At 44.6% G+C, this 26217-nt stretch overlaps 1 protein-coding gene across 1 annotated transcript in view; it reads left to right on the top strand.

Annotated features, from left to right (window-relative positions):
- LOC309547666 (amine oxidase [flavin-containing] A-like) overlaps nt 1-26217 on the top strand; it is a 223767-nt gene that overhangs the window by 30922 nt on the left and 166628 nt on the right. The window contains exon 2 of the mRNA XM_082247561.1: nt 25995-26089. Coding sequence (XP_082103687.1) covers nt 25995-26089 — 95 coding nt within the window. The remainder of the gene's footprint in view (nt 1-25994; nt 26090-26217) is intronic.

A 26217-nucleotide genomic window follows, 5' to 3' on the forward strand; every position in this document is an offset into this window, starting at 1 on the left:
GTGCTGCGGATGCGATACGGGAACACGCAGTAGATTCGCAGTGTTACCGCATCGCAATAGTGTGAACCGGGACTTAACTAAAGAAAATAGTGACATTTCATAGCAGTGTGTAAACCATTGGTGTCCAACCTTTTGGCTTCTCTGGGCCACATTGAGTGTAGAGAAATTTTCTCGGGCCGCATATAAAATATATACTATAGTTAAGGTATATAAGTAATAAAATGCCGCCACGCCCTTCCCGTGCTGCCGCGCCCCCCACACTAATTTAACACAACTAGAGGATGATCAAATTAAATGGAATCAGTATACAGAGGTATACTTCTTCTGAGAGATATTAAAGGAACACTCTAACCACCATGAACACTTCAGTGATTTGAAGTGGTCATGGTGGTAGGAGTCAGAAACATTGCACATGCTTGACCCCCCCCCCCCCTCCGAGGCAGCCTCTGCCTACCGTTAGTTGGAAGCCGCTGTGGCTGTGCCCCCAACCTGACTTCCTTCCTCCCTAGCAAAAAATAAATTGTCAGGGGGCAGTGGGCCGCATTGCCTGCGGTTCCGGGCCGCATGCGGCCCCTGGGCCGCAGGTTGGACATGCCTGGTGTAAACTATTTAGCTCAATGCATCTGAATCCAGGGATGACGTGGTTAAAAAAGAATGAAAACATTTAACATCAAGGGTATCTGAAGACAGTCTTTCACGTGGCCATTATATGTGGAATGTTCTATAAAAAATAAAACACCACATTCAACCCTATTTTCACATCCCTTTTCCATAAACTTTAACATAAGAGCAGATCCAAAGTTCCTGTTTCATGTTCTCTTATGATATGTCATACAGTCTTCGTGTCTGAAATTCACTGTCATGGTGCTTTATTGATCTTAATACACTCATTGACAAGGATGTGGCATTTGTGCAAAAAGTGCACTGTGCTATACCCGATTCCCGCTATTGTTATTAAAGTGGAACTAAACTCTCCTCTACTTTGCAGCTAAAGAAACTGCCATTTTGGCCTCGGTTTGATTTGCCATAGTGCTGCACATGAGACCAGTTATGACACAGTTTGGTTGAAAGTACAAGCAAATATGACAGTTAGATTCCCGGCATGCTTTGAATGTTTTTTGAAACTCTTAGACCGCATTCACACTGAAGCGGCACGACTCCTGCACGACTTCGGGGGCGACCTGTCAAGTCCCGTGCACCGCGACTTTGGCGCGACTTGCAGGGACTTCACATAATTGAAGTCAATGCAATTCGCTCCGAGGTCGCCCCGAAGTAGTACAGGACCCTTTTTCTAAGTCGGAGCGACTTGTGTCGCTCCTATTAGAATGGGTCCTGTAGCAGTGCATGGACTGCGACGGACCGCGACTTGTCAGCCTTACAAGTCGTCTGACAAGTAGTGGCAGTGTGAATGGAATCTTAACCTCCCTGGTGGTATTCCCGGATGTGGCTCGGGGTTAATTTTCAGTACCAAAAGCGGTAACCCCGAGCCTTACTCGGGATTACCCCAGAAGAACACTCACCTTCCCCTGCGCTCCCCCGGCGTCCTCCACGGCGTCCTCACAGTCTCTCCCCGCTCTGTGCACCTCCCTGGCGGTCTGATTATGTCAGGATTTCTGTGCTAAAGCGGTACATTGTAAATCTGTTGTTTTACATTTTAAAACTCACCTTCCCCTGCGATCCCCCGCCGTCCTCCCCCGCCGCCCTACCCCGCTGCCCTACCCCGCCGTCCTACCCCACCATCCTCCCGCTGTGTTCTCGGCCGATGCCGGCACCTGTTTTCCGGTTCCCTTCCCTGCAAACGTTGCGACGCAGGGGGGTGGAACCGGCGGCAAATTCAAAAGTGTAAATACACTAACATGATACAAAGCTGTGATCCTAAAGGATTACACTGTATCATGCCATTTCAGCACAGGATTGCACCTGGTGACTTTTCCTGTGCCCTGCTTGTGCTTTTCCAGTGCTTTGTGCCTGGAAAATAGAGAACGACCATGGCGCCCAAAAAGCATTCTTTTTGCGCAAAAGTGCTTTTAGACGAACTGTAAAACAGCGACAGCGAAACAGAGTTGCTTGAAGAACTGAGCGATAGCGATTTGTGGGAAAATTCGTCATCAGGTACGGAAAGTGACGATTCTGATGTCTCTTTCTGGCACATAGCTTGTGGAATTTGGGAAGTATATCAAATGATTCTTTAGAATTTCCAACAGAGCTATGTGCCAGAAAGAGACATCAGAATCGTCGCTGTCGTCACTTTCCGCACCTGATGACGATTTTCTCATGAATCGCTATTGTTTAGTTCTTCAAGTAACTCCGTGTCGCTGTTTTCCAGTTCGTCTAAAAGTGCTTTTAGGCAAAATGAATGCTTTTTGGACGCCATGGTTGTTCTCTATTTTCCAGGCACAAAGCACTGGAAAAGCACAAGCAGGGCACTGGAAAAGTCACCAGGTGAAATCCTGTGGTGAAATGGCATGATACAGTGTAATCCGTTAGGATCACAGCTTTGTATCATGTTAGTGTATTTACACTTTTCAATTTGCCACCGGTTCCACCCCCCTGCATCGCAACGCTCGCAGGGAAGGGAACCAGAAGACAGGTGCCAGCATCGACCGAGCACACAGCGGGAGGACAGCGGGAGGACGGCGGGGGAGGATGTCGGGGTAGGATGGCGGGGGATCGCAGGGGAAGGTGAGTTTTAAAATGTAAAACAAGAGATTTCCATGCAAAACAATGTACCGCTTTTAGCACAGAAATCTGGACATAATCAGACCGCCAGGGAGGTTAAATTGATAGGTTTAGTTCCTTTTATAAAGAGAATTTTTCACGCAGCATCTGCCTGCTGTTATATTTTACTGCTAATTCAGCGGTGCTACTATGATAACAAAGTTTTCCATGCATTCCTCATGGATTTGCTTAGTGGCTGGTCCTGTCAGCACACTCCCTGACAACATCCTTTGATGGAAAAAAAGGAGCCGGGTGGAAAATTGATGGCCGAACAGCAGCTGCATCCAATCAGATGCAGTGGCTATTTGAGTATTCTGTCAGAATACAATAGGGATTCAGTCTCCTGTGCTGTATAGTTATGTATATAGTTACACTATGTTGCCAAAAGTATTGGGACACCTGCCTTTACACCCACATAAAATTTAATGGCATCTCAGTCTTAGTCCGTAGGGTTCAATATTGAATTGTCCCACCCTTTGTAGCTATAACAGCTTCAGCTCTTCTGGGAAGGATGTCCACAAGGTTTAGGAGTGTGTCTATGGGAATATTTTACCATTCTTTCAGAAGCGCATTTGTGAGGTCAGGTACTGATGTTGTACAAGTAGGCCTGGCTTGCAGTCTCCGCTCTATTTCATCCCAAAGGTGTTCTATTGGTTTGAGGTCAGGACGCCCCTGTGAGGAAGTCGGAAGTACGAAACGCGTCGGGGCGTGGCCAGGCGTCGTAACCTAATCAAGTGCATGAGGAGTCTGAGCACCCAGAAGGCGCGCGATCCACGGCGTGGAGTCTGGACACGGGTCCCGATAGGTGTACACCTCCATTCATGCGGATATTCAACTGATAACATGTGAGTGCAATGTATGTTGTTATTGAAATTAAGTGAGTGCTAAACGTTATCACACTAGTGGAGCTCTATTCCTTTCCTTACATTGCACCTGACTGAGCCTATGCCATTGGTCCTGTTTCGGAGTCCTCAGTGGATGTAGTTGATATTTGGCTGGTTTGCTCAGTGGCGAGAGTCACTGGGCCAGTGGAGTCGGTGAGTGTGCATTGCCTTCCCCCCTTTCAGAGCACAGTGGTGGTGGTCAAGGTGATCCTATATATCTGCACCATTAAACTCCCCAAGGGATACATCAGTGTGGATTTTCGTCATCTTTTATATCTATCCTACGCTGCTTTGGTGGACTTATCTATGCAGGATTTCCTGCACTGGGACTGCATATTGTATTATATTATATTATTTTATATTGAATTATATCAAGTTTACAGTGACTGTGTGGTAGGGGAGAGAGGTTATTATCTCCTTTTGCGCTACTGGAATATATTTTATTTTGGATCTACACATATTCTTTTTATACATGTGAACGTAGCCTTAGTGTCGGTTCACACTATGGCGATTCGACTTCGGGGGCGACCTGTGAAGTCGCCGTGCACCGCAACTTCGGCGCGACTTGCACGGACTTCACATAATGGAAGTCAATGCAAGTCGCTCCGACTTGTGTCAAAATTAGTACAGGAACCTTTTTCTAAGTCGGAGGGACTTGAGTCGCTCCTATTAGAACGGTTCCCGTAGCACAGAATGGACCGCGACTTGTCAGGCAACCAAGTCGCGGTAGTGTGAACCGGGACTTAGTGCCTGTTCACACTATTACGACTTGCCAGGCGACTTGGTCAGCCTGGCAAGTCGCGCACCGTCGGGTCCATTGAGTAGTACAGGACCCGTTCTAATAGGAGCGACACAAGTCGCTCCGACTTAGAAAAAGGGTCCTGTACTACTTCCGGGCGACCTGGAGGCGACTTGCATTGACTTCAATTATATGAAGTCCGTGCAAGTCGCGCCGAAGTCGCGGTGCACTCGACTTCACAGGTCGCCCCCGAAGTCGGAGCGACCTAATGTGAACGGGATCTAAATGTTTGGTTTTACTCAATATTTCAAAACAAGATTTCCAGTTGATAGGATTTATGTTATTTATTGTTTTCCTGTTTTATGGATAACTAGCTCCGGCACTTAGTTTCTTGAAGTGCATTTCTGTTTTTGCAGTAATGATTATTAGTAGTCTTGAGTTGTTCTCTCAGGATTCTGCACTTCTTTTGTGCTCAGCCCTATTTAAGACTGAAGAGCCCTTGTCTTAAATGAACTGACCATTATGTGACCAATTAGCAATTCTTTTTGTGTCCAGACATTCCAGCCTCAGTTAAAAAATCCACAAATTCTTCCATGAGCAGATTTTCAGTAAGAGATCGAGCCAAAGAGACAATGATCCTAGGGGACTTAAAAATATGCCAACCAGGTGTCTAATAGTTAGATGCACCACATCCCTTGATTAGAAATAAATATATTGGGAAGCAAGAAAGATGGGATTTTTATGGTTCAAAAATACTTAAAAATTGAAAAAAATAAGGTTTTTTTTATTGAAAACAAGTATAAAAAATGCATATATTAAAAACATTGCACAGTATTCATACGATTAATGTGTGTATGCGGTGACTCCAGCTCTACATGTTTCGCCAACCATCGTCCTCCTCAGGAGACTTTAATGAGTCCAGCATACATACATATCTGTAAAATCAGGTGCGATCAAAGGGTTAACTGTGTGCTTAGCCTGTGCTTTCTCATGGTGGGGGAGATGCTTTGACTAGGGGAAGCCATTAATCCATGTCCCTGCTTGTAGTTTGACATTACGTCTGAGGTACCCGTAGCTGGGCTCCTGCTGTGTATGATCACAGCGGGAGCAGGTAGCTGGCGGTGCGCACGCACCCCAGACCCGAAAGTGTCAGATCACGTACTAGATACGTGATCTGGCACCGAGCGACAGTCCTGCCACTGTATACAGTATGTACAGTGGGCAGTCGGCAGGTGATAAATGAAAGTTCAAAAACAAAACATACGTTTCCCCTCGCAGGAGTGTTCAGCATTGCTCTTCTATCCAAACAAAACAACATTCATCCCTCCTGGCTTACACATACGGCGCTGTGGTTCTGGCCTTACTTTTCAGGCCCTTGTCTGTTTCTTACAGACTGTCCTCTCACGCGTACACGCTTTGTCCATACAGGCCCATACAGGTAGCAGCTACTTGCTGCTCTGGCTCCCACTTGTTGATCGCAAGTTTGCATCGGGAGCTTACCAATCCCCACTGGTTAGCGTGCTGGGAGCGTGCACGGAGCGCACGGTAAGTAGTTTATGCAAGGCTGCATATATGCGGCCGCTCTGCGTTAAGGCCCACCTGCGAGAGGCCGCCTATATGAGTACTGTCGACGCCAGGGAGTTAACTGTACAAGCTTTACAACAAAAGTGGCAGTTCAAGGGTTGAGACAAACCATTTAATATTGACAGGGATGCTTACAATGGTCAGCATTTATTCATCTATGTAAAACCAAAAGAAAAACTGCTTAACCACTTACCAACCACCCGTTGTCGATTTACGTCAGTACTTTGACGCTAAATACCAGGATTATGGCAGCAGATAGCTGCCATAACCTTGGTATTTTTCGAAACGGCGCGCTGTCCTCTCAGATAAGGGTGGTCCCAGTGGCGGATTTGCCACGGAATTACCCTTAGGGTGTGGCGGAAGAGGTGACCCCCCCCCCCCTCCCGCCGCGTCCCTGTCGTTTTCCCCACTTACCGAACCCGCCGGCAGCGGGGAAAACGCTCCTCACAGACAGGAAGTCGAGTGAGGGCAAGATGGCCCCCACTCGACTCTATGGTCTTGGATGACTGGAGCGACGTCAAACGTCGTCGCCTACCAACCGGCTTAAAAAGCCAATTTTTTTTTCAGCAATTTTTTTTTTTTTTTGTGTAGTTGTTAGGTCTGAGGTCTTTTTGACCCCATATCTCACAATAAAGAGGTCCTGTCTTGCTTATTTCTATTACAAGGGATGTTTACATTCCTTGTAATAGGAATAAAAATGATCAAAAATAATCATGTAAAAAAAATAATAAAATAAATAGGAAAAAAAATAAAAATTAAAGCGCCCTGTCCCCGTTAGCTCGGGCTCAGAAGCGAACGCATACGCAAGTCCCACCCACATATGTAAACGGCGTTCAAACCACACATGTGAGGTATCGTCGCGATCCTAACTCTAAGCTGTAACTCTAAGCTGGTAACCTGTAGAAATCTTTAAATCGTCGCCTATGGAGATTTTAAAGTACCGATGTTTGTCACCATTCCACAAGCGTGCGCAATTTTGAAGCATGGCATGTTGGGTATCTATTTATTCGGCCTAACATTATCTTTTACATTATAGAAAAAAATTGGGCTAAATTTACTGTTTTCTTATTTTTAATTAAAAAAAGTAAATTTTTTTTTTAAAAAAATTGCGTTTGGAAGACCGCTGCGCAAATACGGTGTGATAGAAAATATTGAAATTATCCCCATTTTATTCTCTAGGGTCTCTGCTAAAAAAAAAAAAAAAAAATATATATATATTGTAACATTTGGGGTTATTTTAGCTTAAATGTAGAGCTTACCAGTGAGCTGAGTCCAGTCCAGTGTTGCCTTTTAAGGGCTTGTTGGCCCACTTTTATTAAAGAAAAGGAAAACAGTCCATCCAGGATTTCCCACGCAGGGGTTTCAACTTTACACAGCAGTAAAGAAATAATAAGCGAATAATACCAAGCCACCTGGCTCTCTGGTCAGCACTGCTCCTCAGGCTTTGACCTCGGTCCTCTTGACCCTGTAACAGTGTCCCTGTATGGTACACACTCTGTACCCTTCCTGACACTCTCCTTTTACAGCTTCCTTGCTGCTCAGGCCCACAGGTTTTGGCCCTCCGTCTGCTCTGTCAGACTGCACTGTGCAGACCTGCACACTTCTCCCTTGCTTGCTAGGACTCCTTGGGAGGGTGGAGCCCAGAACCCTGGTCCTGTCTGTGTTAAAAGGCCCAGATCCACCTGCACAATCAGTGTGCTGGCTATTCCTAACACCTGGTCCCAGGATTGGAGATATCCTGGGCGACATACACCCTCACAGCTGACTGCACTGTCACATATCCTCCCCCCCTGTTTCGACCCCGGAGGGGGTGTAACACACCAGCCTACCTTCTTCCAATTGGCACCTCTGTACCAGCTATCATTTACAGGAGTCCACACCTGTCTGACCACACTTTTCCTAAAGGGGAACTCTACCCAATGCCTCCTTTGGCGTTTCTCACTATGCCCCACTGTCCCTCTGCTATGGGCTTTAATGAGACCTTCCCAACTCTTCTTCCGGGTGCACTTCCATAAGCATTTCCTCTTCTGAAATTTTAAAGGGGTCCCCCTGGCCTTTCCATCAACCCTTCTGCCTCCACGCTTCAGGTTTCCAGGTTTACATGTACCTTTGGGCACCACATTATCATGTACGACCAACACATTTTTCAGTTTATCAAGAACAGACATATTCAAACCAACATTACACCTCTCAATGTTGCAAATGTCCTGCACTCCCCAGTTTCCAGCATTTGTTAGGACAGCGTCTGCGCAGGGTACACACAGTGGAGGGTGGCTATCATCCATGGGAACCTCACAAGATGCCACCTCCCCTGGTGTCACCCACTCAGCAGGCAGCTGTCCTAACACAACTTGAACAGGCAAGCTCTCGTCTGATCCACATACAGCTTTCTCCACAATTCTTATCCAATTCCCTGTTTCAGGGACCCTATCTGGTCTGTCACATAAACCTTTTGTTGAACTGGTGTCCCCAGTCTCTCTAATCACATCCGTCTGAGCCCGGGACAGAACCTCTGCTGTTTCCTGGTCCACACTTGGCCCTTCCCGCTCATGGGATTTGCCCACTGGTGCAGTATACGTGCCCTTCACCGCCCACTGACCAGCACCACCTCGGACCATAGCAGCAGAAATGCTTTCCACCTGGCTGTTAGGAGGTGAAACCTTGGATGCATTTTTTTTTTCTCCAAAGTGTCTCCCATATACCAAACCTTCAGGAAATAATCCAGCAGCATACCCAGAGGCTACTTTTAATAAAAGTAGTAAATTTAGAAATAAACCACTTTTGTCTTGTCTTTCTTTGGGCTGTACACCCTGCCACTCGGTGCTCCACCTAGTGGTACTTCGCAGTACCAGACTGTCAGACTGTGGAGGAGACACCCCAGTATAGATAGGCTGTACATCCCAAAGTTCAAGCATCTCCTCTAACACTTTTGCTATGAACCAGACCCCTGATTCTAGACCCAAGTCCTTCCTGGGTTATTCCATGACACTGGGAATGCAGAGAGACTCCCTTGCTGAGACCTGAGAAGTCGTGAAGTTTAACAAAATCTCCTCCCCGCTGGAGGTTACCACACCCTGGTGCTCTTCCAGAGCGCTGCCAGGTGCTGGACTCATACCCAAGTTCTCAGGTTCATCATCATGGGACTGCTCTAGATCATCAGCAGTGACAACAACACTTCCGTGGGTAACGGATAAAGTCTCTGCTGTTTGCTTGCCCTTATCTGGTCCTTTCTCACGAGGGTTACCCCCTGCAGCAGCCACCGCATTCTCAGAAATATACACATCCTCCACATTGTCAAAAACTTCAAGAAACATTGTCCCACCGCTTGTTAGGACAGTGTCTGTGGAGGGACCGCATGCAGGAAAGCAGTTACTCTCTTTGGGACCTTCCAATAGTTTCACATTGCTCCCTGTTGTCCAACACTCCATCAGCAACTGTTCTACCAAGAAACATTTTTCCACACCAGTCTCTCTAAGCACTTTGGTTACCGCTGGTATTTGCAACACATCTGACCTGTCCAACAGTGCTCCAGAGTGCCTCTCATACACAACCTCTTTATGAAACCATTCAGCACACTGTGAGAGAACTTTCCATAACACCAAACATTGCATTAAATGATTCCACCATTGGTTATCTCTGCACAGTATAGCCTGCAATATCCAGCGCCAATCAGCCATACCCCGTGGTACAAGCTTTCCAAACGCAGGAGAGGACGGCAAGATATACACCGGCTGTACACTCCATGATGCTAGCATTTCTTTTAGCATGTCTGTCACAAAATACACATCATTTTTCTTTGTATGCATTGTGGACAAAATTTCTGCTGTGCGTTCACACTTGTTCGGACCTTCAGTCATAAGAGGGTTAATTTCTGCAACAGCCAATGCACCTGTGAACACTGACTCTGCAGCCTCTCCATTTGTCACAGCAGCCATAGTGTCCACCTCACTATTATCGTCAGAAATTTCTTTCCACCATGCCAATATCCTTCTAGCCATACTATCCCAGTCTGCCTTGTTTGTGCACCAATCAGCAGCACTCCGCAGCACTGCTCCGTCTACCAAAGGAGACACAGGACAGAGTGGCTCAGCATTGGACACATTGCACCTATCACTTTGGTTTAAACCACACTGTGGCAATACTTTGTTAATCATAGCAGGTTTCAGTACCTCACTCTCATCACTGTGAGCAGATGGAGCTTCATTCAACACATCAACCTTTCCAATGACAGAATGCATTAACCCATTATCACCATGAGTATTTTCACATATTTTAGTTTTGGCATTTTTACTCTCAGTAAACAGCACATAATTATTTTCATCCCTGGTCTTCCTGCTACACAGCACACTGCCTAAAGACCAGTCCTTATCAGGCCTCAGTCTTGTTGCAAGTTCAGCATTAACCTGTGCTTCCCCATTATGCAGGGTACTACACAGCAGCAAGTCTCTCTTGGCAGCGGATCTCCCCACCGGACTTGCCACCACTTCACCGGGATATGACAAATATTCAGTCTCTTTCACACAAGAAACAGGAACAGTCTTACCAGTACAAGCGGGGTGTTTTGCACTTTGCATGCGTCGCTGCAGGAACCATTCCTCTGCGGCCCTTTTCCTGGTGAATTTTCCCATGCGGTCACAAGGTGAAACAACAGATGCTCTCCTAGGCATCACCGACTCTCGGACATTATAGCCCTCTCCTTGGGAATGAACAGCTGCCTCTCCACTGGATCTCCACCATCCAGATGACACTTCATCCTTTGTTGCCATGGGAGACCGCACTCTCCCCACAGCACTTCTCCAGCATTCTCCCACTGGCTGTAATGGTTCCTCTTGAGCCCACAAGCCACGAGTCTCATCAGGATCACTCCCCCATCCACCATAGGTCTCACGATTGACCTTGACTTTGTTGTCACGAGCAACAACATTCAACTTTGCAGATACCCCCACATGGATATAGGGAGACATTGCAGCCTTTTTGGACTCTCCAACATCCACTGCAGTCCAAACAGTTTTCCTGTTGCCAGTGGTAACAGCCGACACTTTTGCACAAACATCTTCACTGCAGCTTCTCCTTTTTGCAAACAGACTTTCCCTCTCTAGTGTGGCCATATGCATCTTGCACTCTGCTGGGGCTTGTTCGGTCGGTAACAACCCCTCCAGCCACAGAGTTCTGTCTCTCATTTCAGCAAGCCTCGCTTCCTTTTTTTGTTTTGACCGCCCCATCTCTGCAGTCAGGAAAACAGTTCCTTAGAGAAAATTTTTTAAGTGTACTGTCTCCTTAAGGCTGAGACCACACACAACTCTTGCTCACACAGCAATAGCAATATAGACAGTCTGGCAAAAGCTCACTGGTATATGCGAGGATCTTCAGGTATGCCCGCATCCGAGCACCACTTGTAACATTTGGGGTTATTTTAGCTTAAATGTAGAGCTTACCAGTGAGCTGAGTCCAGTCCAGTGTTGCCTTTTAAGGGCTTGTTGGCCCACTTTTATTAAAGAAAAGGAAAACAGTCCATCCAGGATTTCCCACGCAGGGGTTTCAACTTTACACAGCAGTAAAGAAATAATAAGCGAATAATACCAAGCCACCTGGCTCTCTGGTCAGCACTGCTCCTCAGGCTTTGACCTCGGTCCTCTTGACCCTGTAACAGTGTCCCTGTATGGTACACACTCTGTACCCTTCCTGACACTCTCCTTTTACAGCTTCCTTGCTGCTCAGGCCCACAGGTTTTGGCCCTCCGTCTGCTCTGTCAGACTGCACTGTGCAGACCTGCACACTTCTCCCTTGCTTGCTAGGACTCCTTGGGAGGGTGGAGCCCAGAACCCTGGTCCTGTCTGTGTTAAAAGGCCCAGATCCACCTGCACAATCAGTGTGCTGGCTATTCCTAACACCTGGTCCCAGGATTGGAGATATCCTGGGCGACATACACCCTCACAGCTGACTGCACTGTCACAATATATATATATATATATCATGTTTGGGGGTTCTAAGTAGTTTTCTAGCAAAAAAAATGATTTTAGCTTGTAAACACCAAGTGTCAGAAATAGGCCCAGTCCTTAAGTGGTTAAAGGTGTTATGTAAAGGCTTATGGAACACTCATTTTTCAAACTCTGAAATATCACAACTGATGACACCAATTCTTTAATGTTGAATAGTAGATTAAAGCAAATATGAATAATTCTCTAGGCAGACAAGAATTCTTCAAAATGATTGCTAGTATCAACATTTTTTTTTGTCTCCACCAATTGTCTGAGGAAATTCTAAGAATCTTCAACATAGTGAACCATACTATCGACGTACAACTGTTACTATTACTTTATATTACTTTATATTATTACTAATATACAGGATTTTTCTTTGTTTTCTTTCTTTGTTCTTTTTCTATATATCATTGTAGATCTTCTATACCAGTGATGGTGAACCTTGGCACCCCAGATGTTTTGGAACTTTAATTCCCATAATGTTCATGCACTCAGTGTAGATGAGCATCATGGGAAATGTAGTTCTGGGGTGCCAAGGTTCGCCATCTCTGTTCTATACAGATGAATTGATTATACTAACAGTTAAATCCAAATTACTCATACATGCTTCCGCTATAAATGTATATTTTGGTAATAGTTACCTTTTTACATATATGCTAATGTGATAACACAGCATATTAGGTACAAATAAATATTAATGCAGTAAAAGTAAACATTGGTAGTGGGATAGATACAAGCTTTGTAAATCTACGCCTTTTTGTTTCTGTTCGAGGCTTGTAAATTGCAAATTTTCTTTAAAAATTTGCAATTTATAAAAAAATTTAAATATTAATTAATATAAAAATATAAAAAAAAAAGTGTTAGCAGCACTTGTTAGTTAAGTCCATCTAAATCTGCTACTGCATCATAGACTACCCTCTCTCTAGATTGAAAAAGATTCTGTCCAAAGGGGACTCTGTTGCGCCTTCATCCAGGGTGGAGACACCCTAAGATTGAAAGTGTGTTACTGGGCAGATTACCAGATGAACATAAAGGAAACCCCCTCCCCCCAAAAAGAAAACAAATCAAGCAAACACATTAAAGTTGAACTTTCGTCATAACTTAACCACTTGGCACCTGTCCGTCATATGATAACGCCCTGGTAAGCCACGCCCGCGCGCCCCTGGGGGTCTGCGGTGCGGCAGACACAGGCGCGCCGTGTTCCTGGCACATGGCGTGACCCTAATCTCGGCAAAGAGCCTGCGGCTCTTTACCTATGTGATTGGCTGTGTCCAATCACAACCGATCACATGTAAACCAGGAAGTTTAAAAGCTGTTTATTGGCTTTTCCTCTCTCACACTGGCAAAGTGTATGATGAGGAGAGCTAGTAGGCGGCATCTCCTCACAGGGAATACATGTGAAGGTAATCGGACACTGATCATCAATGTCCTGCTTACAATGCAGCCCCAACAGTGCCAATCAGTTATGCCAATCAGTGCTGCCTTTCAGTGCCACTTATCATTCACCAAAAGTGCCGAATATCAGTGCCCATCTTGTGCCCATCAGTACCGCCTAACAGTGTCCATCAGTGCCGCCTATCAGTGCCCATCAGTGCTACATTTTAGTGCCTCTTCATCAGTGCCGCCTCATCAGTGCATGTCAGTGAATGAGAAAAATTACTTGTTTACCAAATTTTCTGACAGAAACTAAGAAAAACATTTTTTTCTTTCAAAAATGTTGGTCTTTTTTTCTTTTTTTAGCAAACATTAAAAAAAAACACCCAAAAGAAAGCTCTATTTGTGTGAAAAAAATTCTAAAAACGTAATTTGGGTACAGTGTTGTATGACTGCGCAATTGTTATTCAAAGTGTGACAGCTTTGAAAGCTGAAAATTGGGCGGGAAGGGGGTAAAAGTGCCCAGTATTAAAGTAGTTAAAGTGGTATTAAAGCTTGTTTTGTTTTTGTTTATAACAAACATGTTATACTTAACTGCTCTGTGCAGTGGTTTTGCACAGAGCAGCTCCGATCCTCTTCTTTTCGAGTCCCCTGCTGGTGCTCCTGGCTCCTCCCACTCGAGCAGTTCCCCAGGAGAAAGCTGCTTGCCCTGGGGGGGGGGGGGGCAACACTGCGTGCTTGCTCCCGAGCCCCTTCCCTATGTGTCTATAAGACACATGTTGATATGTTGGGCTTATCATTTTTACACCAAAGATTGCAGAATTATCAATTGGAGTTACATAAATTTGCATTATTTAAGCCCCAGTGTTCTCTCTGACCAAGAAAACAGCTTCTTCCTCTCCTCCAGCAGCCAATTATCGGGGGTCAAATTCATTAGGGTCACTACATATAATAACGCAGCACACAAACACTGGTTGCAATTTCATGTGTTGTGTGGAAAAGGTAATGGTGATTGAAAAGTGCGTATGTCTCTTGTTGGACAGACACCTATAGCGAGTTTATCACTTGTTAGAGATAAAGATACAATTATTGCCACTATCAGACTAATTAAAGTGCTCATTATTGTTTGCTAAAATACCTTGTTTCTAGCATAACCTGAGAATTTGTTCGCACAGCCAGGCTGGTTAAACAGCATTGTGTGATAATGGTCAGACCTTTTTGCAAAAATGCTGGTTTTGTTACAACAGCTGGCTATCTATTGCTACAAGGAGGCTGAAAAACCAATTCATTGCTATGACACCTAGATTAAAAAAGCCTAGATAGCCAAACCACATATAGCAGCATCAGCATGCTAAAGCGGTATTAAACCCCAAAACAGACTTACAATATATTGCAACTTGCCAATCCTTAGATGTGTTGGCTGGATGGTGAAAATACAGGAAAAAGCATAAAGTGTTAAACTTTTTAAACGGAAGAAAAATAGGGTTCTGTTCCGTTCCAAAAAACGGAACAGAACTGAAAGGATGCAAATCGGATGTCAGCGGATGGTCATCTGCAATCCCATTGACATACATTATGTCCATATATCACCCGCAAACGGATGGGGTGATATACGGACATACGGAGCGGCCGTGTGAAAGAGGCCTTAGGCCCCTTTCACACGAGTGATCTGATCAGATCCACCTGTCAGTTTTTTAGGCGGATCTGATCGGATCCCCCATGCATCCCTATGGGGCAGCGGATGTCAGCGGAGACATGTCCGCTGACACCCTTTTTTGGGTGTCCGCTGACATGTCCGCTGACACCCGCTGCCATCCGCATCCCATCCTGTCCGTGAAATCTGGATGGATGGAAACCCTTTTTTCCATCTGTCCAGGAGATCGGATCGGATGGGATCGGATGAGAGCGGACAGGCGGTCCGCTCTCATCCGATTCCCCTAGAGAGATGCATTGGGCTCTGACATCTCCCTCTCCGCACACAGAGCGAAGAGGGAGCTGTCACCTTCCTGCTCAGTGGGGATCTGTGTTTACGATCCCCTGCTGAGCAGCACGGATCCGCCTACGGAGTCGGACCGTGTGAAAGGGCCCTTATGCGTAAGAGGTCATGAACATTGTTGCATTCTCTTGTACAAGGTAAGCACACCCGGGTATTTTTTGTTTGGTATCTCCTTGTGTTATTTACAGCCACCTATTGACATGAATGGTTGCAGTCGGCTGTACGCAGCTAAGTCGACTTATGCAAAGTTGTGCATGTGCACAGGAGTAAGGTCCTGAATACCGGTACTTTTGTGTCCTGCCACCTGGAACTATTCATGTCTATGGGTACGGAGCATAAGGGCTCTTTCACACGGGCGGTCCGATCAGATCCGCCTGTCAGTTTTTTAGGCGGATCTGATCGGATCCTCCATGCAGCTCTATGGGGCAGCGGGTGTCAGCGGAGGTCACCTCCGCTGACACCCGCTGCCACCCGCATCCGATCCTGCGCTGAAATCTGGACGGATGGAAACCCTATTTTTCCATCCGTTCAGTAATCGGAGCGGAGCGGATCTGATGAGAGTGGACAAGCGGTCCGCTCTCCTCCGATCCCCCATAGCGGGCAGCGGGGGCTGAGACACCTCCCTCTCCGCTCTGCAAGCGGAGATGGAGTTGTCATCCGCCCGGCTCAGTGGGGATCGCGGATCGATCCCCGCTGAGCAACACGGATCCGCCTGCGGAGGCGGACCGTGTGAAAGAAGCCTAAGGCCCCTTTCACACATACGGTCCGTTCAGTTCATCAGTTCAGTCAAGTCAAAATGTATCAGTTTTCCATCCATTTTCCATCTGTTTTTCATCCGTTTTTCATCCGTTTTTCGTCAGTTGTTATCTGTTTTTCATCCGTTGTCATCCGTTCAAAAAAAAAAAGGGCATTCATCCGTTCAAAAAAAAACGGACATTGACGGAAGCGGATGAAAACGGATGTTAACTAATGATCATCCGTTGTCATCCGTTTTTACATAGAGATACATTGATGTCCGTTTTTCATCCGTCAACAGATGGATGAAAAACGGACAAACGGACCGTATGTGTGAAAGGGGCTTAAGGATCTCCCGCTCACAGAAAGGCGCTACTGTGCATACCCTGTCCTGGAGAATGTGCCCTGTATGACCCCAAAAGAGCAAATATGGCTGCGACCCCCTCCTAAGGGCCCATGGACACTGCATCTCAAAGAAGCTGCTCCTATAGGATTTTGAGCTTTTTTGAGCTCTCCTTTTTCTCCCTGAAAACTCCCCTCCATGTTAGCGAGAGTGTCCATGCGCACTATGGCTTTTCAGGGGTTTACAGGAATATGCTCTTACAGGCAGAAAAAATAACCCCACCAAACTTGCGTTTTTGAGAGGAGCTTTTGAGCAGAAAAAATGCCAAAGTGCCCAAAAATGTGCAAATGAGCATGAAAAAGCTCAAAAAAGCTTGAAAAAAAAATGAACTGAGGGGAGGGTTTGTGAAAATAAAAAATGCTGCTGCTCAAAAAAAGGTCAAAGAAGCTCGAAGGAGCTCAAAGAAGCTCAATAAAAACAGGGAAAAGAGCCCAAAAAAGTACAAGCTTATTCAATCTGAAATAAAAGCTCAAATGCCTGTAAAATAAGCTTTCTTTTGCATGAGCTTTAAAAAGTTTTAGGATCCCAGTGGATTTCATTTTTTTTTCCCTTTTACACTAATCAACAAAAATCACAGTCTATAATGCCAAAGAAAAAACATATTTCTGCAAATTGACTGAAATGAATTCAAACAAAAATAACACAGACTAACTGGCTGCATAATTATACACCCCTTCAAACTAGTATGCACTTTTGGCAAGAATAGCAGCCTTGAGTCTGTGTGGATGGATCTCTATTACTTTTGGATATCTGGATTTTACAATCTCCACCCATTCATAATTGCCAGCTCCAGCTCTGCTAGATTGCCTTGGGGATTGTGACTGTTCCTTTTCCGAGAAGTACTGAATATGTTCTTAGAATTGTGTAATCTTACATTATAACAATATAACTTTACCAGTAGAAGTAAAACATTTAGCCATGTATAGGCATCCCCAGCACTTCATAGATGGCCACATACCTACATATTTTAATTTCATATTATTACTTACCCTGGAGCAAGGGATACATATTTCTCTTTATTTCTGGCATCCCTAGACATACAAGCTTTTAACCCCTTGCAATATTGGGGGGGGGGGGGAGAGTTGGTCCTTACTTCCTCACAGCAAGCAAGGCTGGTAAATGTAGTGCAAGTGCCTTGTCAATTTTGTTCCTTTTTCTACATCCACAACAGAATAATTGGAGCCTGCTTTTTCAGAGGATCTCCAAGTTAAGAAATCTCTGTGTTTGATACAGGGCCATAGATCTTTTTTTTTTCCCCGGGAGGGGGGTTCAGCATTGAGTACCCAGAGAACAATAATTAGCACGTCTGCCACGCTGTGACAAATTGTGGTGTGTGTGTATATATACAGTATATACAGCGCCCCCAGCAGGCACATCTGTTAGTGAAGCAAATAGTAAACATGGCTTTAATGTCAGCCGGGCCCTGCCTATCAGCCTCGTGGATAAGACAGGTGATCTTCACAGTAGCAGTGCGGCTCCCGCAGCTGATAGGCTACACTAGCCTAGCTGCTGTCAAATTGATCGATGCCCCCCTGACCCCCCCCCCCCTTATCTACTTATCTAGCCTCTGGTTTGATAGTAACACTTCCAATTCAGAAATGTTGTTAGCTCTCCCTAAGGAAATTCATAATGTCCTATTGCATAGTTGCAAGAAATGCTTAAAGGGTAACTCCACTTTCATAGGGAAAAATATAGCAAATAAAGAAAAAATAATATAGTGTATACAATTGTGATACAAGTCAAATTGTAATTGAATGTTATTAAAAATGACTTTTCCTTTTCAATCTGCAGCTCTGTAATTTTCTGAAAATGCAATGCAATATGGCTACCTGGAGCTGTTCTGTACACAGAATGTGTACTGACCACACCCCAGAAACATAATTTCCTGCTTGTGTGATTGGCTCACCAATTTTCCTAGAAGTCTGCCTAAAGCCTCGTACACACGCACCGATTGTTGGCCGACCGATCGGCCGTCTTTTGTCCAGTGTTGTTGTGTTGGTTGAAATGTGCTCTAGACTGCAACACAAATTTTGTCGGCCAACAACAACCAACTGCAGAAGTGATGTCATGTGCTGGTTTACTTTTCGTGTGTTTTTTCTTCTCCGAGCATGCCCAGTCTTGCTCATCTGACTTTTGTCGGCCGAAATCTGTACTAACTGACGGAAAATCGTCCGTTATGTTGACGGCCAACAAAAATTTTATAGCCTGCACACCAGATTTTGTTCGGCCGAAAAGTCTCAGTCGGTTGTCGGAAGCATCATACTAACAAGCCGACAATTGGCCGATCGGACGTTGGCCGAAAATGTACGGCCAACAATCGGTGCGTGTGTACGGGGCTTTAGATACAAGGCAGATTTCTGGCATCTCCTGCAACAAAAATGTCATTTTTAGTGGGATACTTCCAATAGGAACAGTTCAAACATATGCGATGTCAGAGATTGCATGTGATTCGCAGCGCACTACTCTGCAAATCACATGCGATGTCTGTGCGTTGCGAATTCAGCCATACACATTGTATGGCTGAATTTACATCGCATTCGGACCAAAGTCGCACAGGACCCTTTTTTTAGTCCGCACCAGAATGACACACTGATACGATCTGACTCATGTCCAAACTGACAGTTCACACTGCGATATGCAAACTGATCTTGGGGTGTTGCATTGACACCCACAGTTATTTGCATATGGCAGTGTGAACTGCCTGCGAGTCAAGTGTGATGCGGGAACCTGCAGTGGATTCGCAGGGTTCCCGCATTGCATATGTGTGAACCGGCACTTACGGGATGCAGTCTCAGCAGATTTCCCTTAATAAAGCCCTGCAGGTGCACAGCTGATTGATAGTTATGAAGCCACTCCCATTAGACTCACTTTTCCACGTGGACACTGAAAAACACACAGGGATTTCTTTAGAATAACACAAGGTAGGAATCTGCAACAAGGTTTGTTAAAATCCGTTTGTTTGTATCCTCCCCCTCCTCTTTAATGATTGGCACTGGTTTTGACAGGTACCCGCTGCAACTTAAAGTCGGATCACTGCAATGATCTGAGCGGAAGGTCGGCACCTTCCCTCCTTCCACCACAGCCTTCTGGGACACATCACAGGTCCCAGAAGACTGTGGGACCCTTCACAAAGCTCAGCTTGGATCACGTATGGGCAGTGGGAAACCAACTGGGAAGCCACAAGTCCTTACTTCTGATGTCCCTCACCTAAAGGCCCATACACACGATCCGAAAATAGGACGGAAAAAGGCGCTTTCGAAGCAATCGTACGATAATCAGATCGTTAGTACAGAGCTATCGAGAGTCGATCACGACAGTTCATCCTATGACAAGCATGAAAATATTTCTAGTACGATACCAGATCGTGGGATTTTTGTTTAATCACTACAGTTGTCCAAAAACACAATACAAATACCCTACATTACATCACTTTCGATTTTTTATTCTGTCGTACGAGAATTTTTTCGTAACTTTAGTAACCTCTCCATTTTCGACATGCGACTAGCATGAAAAAAAAAAAACCTGACGATCTGTCGCCTGATTTTTGGATCATGTGTATGGGCCATAACTCCTTCGCACCTAAGCGTAGAACTAATTTTATCATATAAAGTGATATAAGGTGCGCTTACCAAAAATGTAAATGTGGCAGCAACTCCAAGAACAAACCAGTAAAGATATGTGTATAAAGAAAAATGAGTGCGCTCAACAAAAAATATACAACAAATAGTGTATATATATTGGGCTTTCAATTGGTGGTAAATTGTATTAGATATCCCCTGATTCATTTTTTTTTCATTATTATCAAAGAAAAACTGTCCCAAAATAGTAAAAATAACACTTTTAAAAAAAAAAAAATTATCTTGCCTAAAACACACTGACACTAACTGACACTGATACTAATTTAAAAAAAATCGAAATCCTGTCCAATAATACATTGACTTTTGACCTTGACCCAAACACTAACCCTGGCATTGACCTAGATTAAACCTTGAGCTAGGTATTTTTTTGGTATTGTTTTTTTAATTTTTATTTTTTTATTATTATTATTATAATTTTTATTTTATTTTTTTACACACACTTTTTTTCTCTCTGCAAGAAAAGAGAAGGATACAATGCATCTCTCTCCTCCAGTCACAGAGAGAGAACATGGGGGTAGGCTCCACAGTGACAGATCACTGTGGTAGCAAATCAGAGGCAATCACAGCGATCAGGTGAATTGGGTGTTCCGGCCTAGGTCTCTGTGTCGGGAGTGTTCCGTGCTGTGCTCTCCCAGCCACAAAGTAAGAAATGCAAATATGTGGCACCATGGAAAAAAGCCCAGTCTAGTGGGACCACATATTTTTGTGAGTCCGGCGTCAAGGGGTTAAGATGTTAGCACCTGGACTCAAAGCCAATTAAAGAATCAGCTCAGGTCAGGACAGTGCTGGATCCCTGGACAGGTAAGTGTCCTTAGATTTATGCCCCATACACACGTGCAGATTATATGAAGACTTTTGTCTGCAGACTTACCAAAACCATATAATATGAGGTCAAACCTAAACACTTTCAATTTGTATGCAATCCGGCAGGCCCTTGCACTACATAGAAAAGGTAAGTCTGAAGACAAAAGTCTGCAGATAATCTGCACGTGTGTATGGGGCATAAGGCCCCTTTCACACTATGTGTCCGTCAAACGGACTCTGCTTTTCTCAGCGGGGGATCGATCCGCCGATCCCCCGCTGAGCAGAAGGATGACAGCTGTTTCTCCGCTCTGTGTGCGGAGACACAGCTGTCAGTTCCCCATGCATCTCTATGGGGGAAATCGGATGGGAACGGACCGTCGGTCCGTTCTCATCCGATCCCATCCGATCCGCTGGACGGATGGAAAATAGGGTTTCCATCCGTCCAGATTTGATGGATCGGATCGGGTTGGATGTCAGCGGACATGTCTCCGCTGACATCCAATGCCCCAGAGGAATGCATGGGGGGACCGTTCAGATCCGCCAAAAAAATGAACAGGCGGATCTGAACGGTCCGCCTGTGTGAAAGGGGCCTAAGGGGCCTTTCACACATGCTGTCCGTTTTTCATCCATCCGTTGAAGGATGAAAAACGGACATCAATGTATCTCTATGTAAAAAAGGATGAAAAATTATGATCATCCGTTAACATCCGTTTTCATCCGCTTCCATCAATGTCCGTTTTTTTGAACGGATGAATGCCCTATTTTTCATCCATCAAAAAAACAGATCGGAGGAAAAACGGATGAGAACGGATGAAAAACGGATCACAACGGATGAAAATGGATGAAAACGGATGACAGCGGATGACAACGAATGAAAATGGATGAAAAACGGATGACAGCGGATGAAAAACAGATAACAACTGATGAAAAAAGGATGAAAACTGATGAAAAACGGATGTAAAACGGATACCAACTGATATAAATCAGATAAAAACTGATGAAAAATGGATGACAACTGACGAAAAAAGGATGAAAAACGGATGTGAGATGAAAACGGACGTTGACTGAAGACAAAAAATGTGACTGAACTGAACAGACGTATGTGTGAAAGGGGCCTAAAAGTCAGCAGCTACAGTATTTGTAGCTACTGACTTAATTTTTTGAGGGGAGACTGGAGCTCCTCTTTAACCACTTAAGGACCGGAAGGTTTTACTCCCTTAATGACCAGGCCATTTTTTGCGATACGGCACTGCGTTACTTTAACTGACAACTGCACGGTCATGCGACGCTGTACCCAAAAAAAATTGATGTTCTTTTTTCCCACAAATTGAGCTTTCTTTTGGTAGTATTTGATCACCTCTGCGTTTTTTTTTTTTTTTGTGAGCTATAAAAAAAGAGGGACAATTCTGAAAAAAAAAAAAAAAAAAACTATATTTTTTACTTTCTGTTATAAAACATTCCAAATAAAAAAAATCAAAAAATCAATTTTTTTCATCAATTTAGGTCAATATGTATTCTGCCACATATTTTTGGTAAAAAAATCCAAATAAGTGTATGTTGATTGGTTTGCGCAAAAGTTATCGCGTCTACACACTAGGAGGATTTATGTCATTTTTTAGTTATTTTTTTTATTAGTAATGGCGGTGATCAGCGATTTTTAGCAGGACTGCGACATTGCGGCAGATAGATAGGACACCTAACTGACACTTTTGACACTTTTTTGGGGGGGGGACCGTGACATTACTACAGTAATCAGTGCTAAAATCATGCACTGTTACTGTATTAATGACACTGGCAGGGAAGGGGTTAACAGCAGAGGCGCTCAAAGGGTTACATGTGTCCCTAGGGGATGCTTTCTAACTGTGTGGAGGGTGGACTTGCTGGATGAACACAGAGACTTGTGTTCCTAAATGAGAGGAACACAGGATCCCGTGTTTACTTTGGCAGACCGCCGTTCTGTCTCCATCGCGGGTGCCCAGTGGACATCGTGTCCCCCTTGATTGGCTCTGCCTCTAGCCAATTGGCGCAAGTGCACGCCCTCCACTAACTCATGTAACAGAGCCGACCTGCCGCAGTATAAGGTACAGCATCAAAGACCTTATATTTCAGCCTGTGATAGACTTTAACAGGCTGCTGGCAACAGGGATAGACGTTGCACCAGTGCCTTTGAGGTTCCCAAAAACTCCAGGATTTAAAGCACGTGGGCCAAAACATCTATGTATATGTAGCCCTAGATTTCTTCACCTCAAAACTTTAAGAATAAATTACTCCACAGTGTCTGCAGCTACAGAGGTCAGTGAAGGATTGTTTTAAATGTTTATGTACTGTTTGTAAAACGTTTATTCATTTTTTTGGCAAATGGCTCAAAGACCCCATTCAGACTAGCGCGACTTGTCAGGCGACTTGTCAGCCTGACAAGTCGCGCTCGGTCGCTCGCCATTGATTAGCACAGGATCCGTTCTAATAGGAGCGACACAAGTCGCTCCGACTTAGAAAAAGGGTCCTGTACTACTTTGGGGCGACCTGGGAGCCACTTGCATTGACTTCCATTATGTGAAGTCCCTGCAAGTCGCGCCGAAGTCGCTGTGCACCGCGACTTCACAGGTTGCCCCTCGAAGTCGGATCGCCTCAGTGTGAACCGGCTCAAACACTAACAGCAGGAGCAACTACAGCTGCAGGAAAAGCTGGAAGACAGTAGAATCCAGGGAATACCAGGTTCCTATTCATTTTGCAGAGCTTTGGTCCATATTATGAGAAGTTAGTTCTGATTCTGAAGCCATCACTTAAAATAAATGTAGCACTGCCCCCTAGAGGACTGCTGAGAATTACATTTTCTGGATTCCCCTGGGTTACCCTTAGCAACTGATAGCAGATAATTAGCATTGAAAGTACTTGGCTCAGTCAATAATCAATCCAGGGGATGTTGGTTTTTGTGTTTTTTCTTTGAAACTTGGTTAGGAGAAGGGATGAGGGGGATACTCCAACTATGAACTATGCACAATCTTGAGGACAACTAGCTTTAGTATGCGGCAAGGCCGCTGCTTCACCTTGCCACTGAAGTGAAGATAGATAATGTGTTACTACTTGAATTACTCTTCAGGGTTCTAACTTGGCACCCCCTTTCTCACTTGCTGTGTGTACTGACACCTGTCCACTGACTCTCCACTGGAGTGGTCCCCTTCCTGGGCAGACCCCCGGCAAGCTTCCCGGTACTCACAGACACTGTTTTTCCCAAGGTTGCTCTGCCTCCAACTCCACTAGTCAGCTTTTCTGGACCTCCTGGCTCAGCTCCACACTCCTGGCTCACAAGGCCGACCGCCTGTGACCACTATCCACAGCAGCAGAAGGAGAGACGAATGTCACCCTCCTTCTGGGACCTGGCTTCCTGCCCAAAGACACCCTGTCACATGTGCCCTTGGCTTTTATAATGTATCCCAGGATGCACCACTGTTTGTTACAACCTACTGGGATAGATACAAAAGCCTGTAAGTCACTGGCTGGGTTTCCTCCACTGTCCAAATGGCTCACCTATTAGATACAGTGGGGACACTCCCTCAGCCCAGATGAATCACAACCTGGACACATGCAACAGGCCTAACTATTAATCAGGCTCCCCTGATAAGCAGATGGAGACACTAGGCTTTACCTACCTAGCACCTACATAGGAGGGTTCTACATAAAGATTAGATGTGCTATTGATTTCCAGTGTATCTCTTACTGAAGCATTTAGAAAAATATTATAAAGTGTTATAGGTAAAAGCATCATCTATGGTATCTGCCAAGAATTTTACCTTCATGTCTATGTCAATCAGTGATGGGAGTAACAGCGTTATAAGTAAACGGCGTTACTTTTTACAGTAACTAGTCAAACAAATTACTTTTTCCCCGGTAGTAACGCCATTACGGTTACTGACAATAAAAATGCATTACTATTAAATATTTCAGCCCACTGGATGTGTATACAGTAAGCTTCGGCTACTTACAGAACATACAGTACCTGTGCTGTAATACTCTATGTACCGCGCTGAGCCAATCACGGCAAGCGGTGTATTCTATTAATGCATACAAAGCCTGCTCAGATTGGCCGAGTCAGAGAGGCAGACTTATACAACCTTTGCCAATCCGAGCAGGCTTTGTATGCATTAATAGAATGCATTGCTTGCCGTGATTGGCTCAGCGCGGTACATAGAGTATTACAGCACAGGGACGTTCTGTAAGTAGCCGAAGCTTACTGTATACACATCCAACGGGCTAAAATATTAATAATAGAGACGTTCTGTATGTAGCAGAAGCTACAGTACATATTGGGGCACATCCAACAGGCTAAAATATTTAATAGGGACGTTCTATAAGTACGGTAGCCAAAGCTATAGTTCTGACTGTATCACATCCAGCGGTAGCTGAACTTATGATGAGGATTTTGAAGGATTTAAGTACCAGTAAGTCATAACCATTTTAATTAAAATTATTTACGGTAAATCAAAACTGATGTTATGAAATGGTGTTGCCTCAGAAGAGGAGGTAGTCTCATACGGTGAGTATAGGGCAAAAACCTATGTTTTAACTGGAAAATTAGGGGGTCGTCTTATACGCCCAGTTGCCTTATACGCCGGAACATACGGTACTCTAGCTGAATACGAAGATTATTTTGTCTGTCTAGTCTGCTTGTGACCAGCCAAACAATTTCAGGACACTTATTTATATTCCAACTAATGCCGCCTTTGTTCCTGGCTCCTGTGTGCTGCTAATCGAGATTTTAAGATAAGTGTGCTATGTTTAACTAATTGGTGTGTTTGCAGTTTAACTAATTCTTGAACTTTGCACCCCGAACAACGCATTCCTGAACCTTGCACCCCGAACAACGCATTCCTAAACCTTGCACTCTGTACAACGCTTTCCTAAACCTTGCACTCAGTACAACGCATGCCTAATGCAATAGTTACTTTCCTTGGTAATTAGTTACTTTTTTTACTGATGTGACTCAGTTACTTACTGAGTTACTTTTTGTGAGAAGTAACTAGTAACTATAACTAATTACTTTCTTTAAGTTACATACCCAACACTGATGTCAATGCTATGGTAGGTTATAAAGAAAATTTCAGCAAAGTATTCTGATGATGCTACTGCTGTCATTGCAGGTCTTACGGCTGCTAAGTTGCTTGTGGAATCAGGACTTAATGTTGTAGTACTGGAAGCGCGGGATAGAGTTGGGGGAAGAACACATACAATTAGGGTAAGTTTGTGATTTCTGAAATGTAAGTAGAACAATAGCTTATTTTTAGTTTTAAACTACATAGCTAATAGGAATGCATCCCATTAAGCCTGCAGGTTGTCATAACACACACCAGATAGAAGACTTCC

The sequence above is a fragment of the Pelophylax lessonae genome, assembly GCF_965119305.1.
Source record: "Pelophylax lessonae genome assembly, chromosome: 2".
In the NCBI taxonomy this organism is placed as follows: Eukaryota; Metazoa; Chordata; class Amphibia; order Anura; family Ranidae; genus Pelophylax; species Pelophylax lessonae.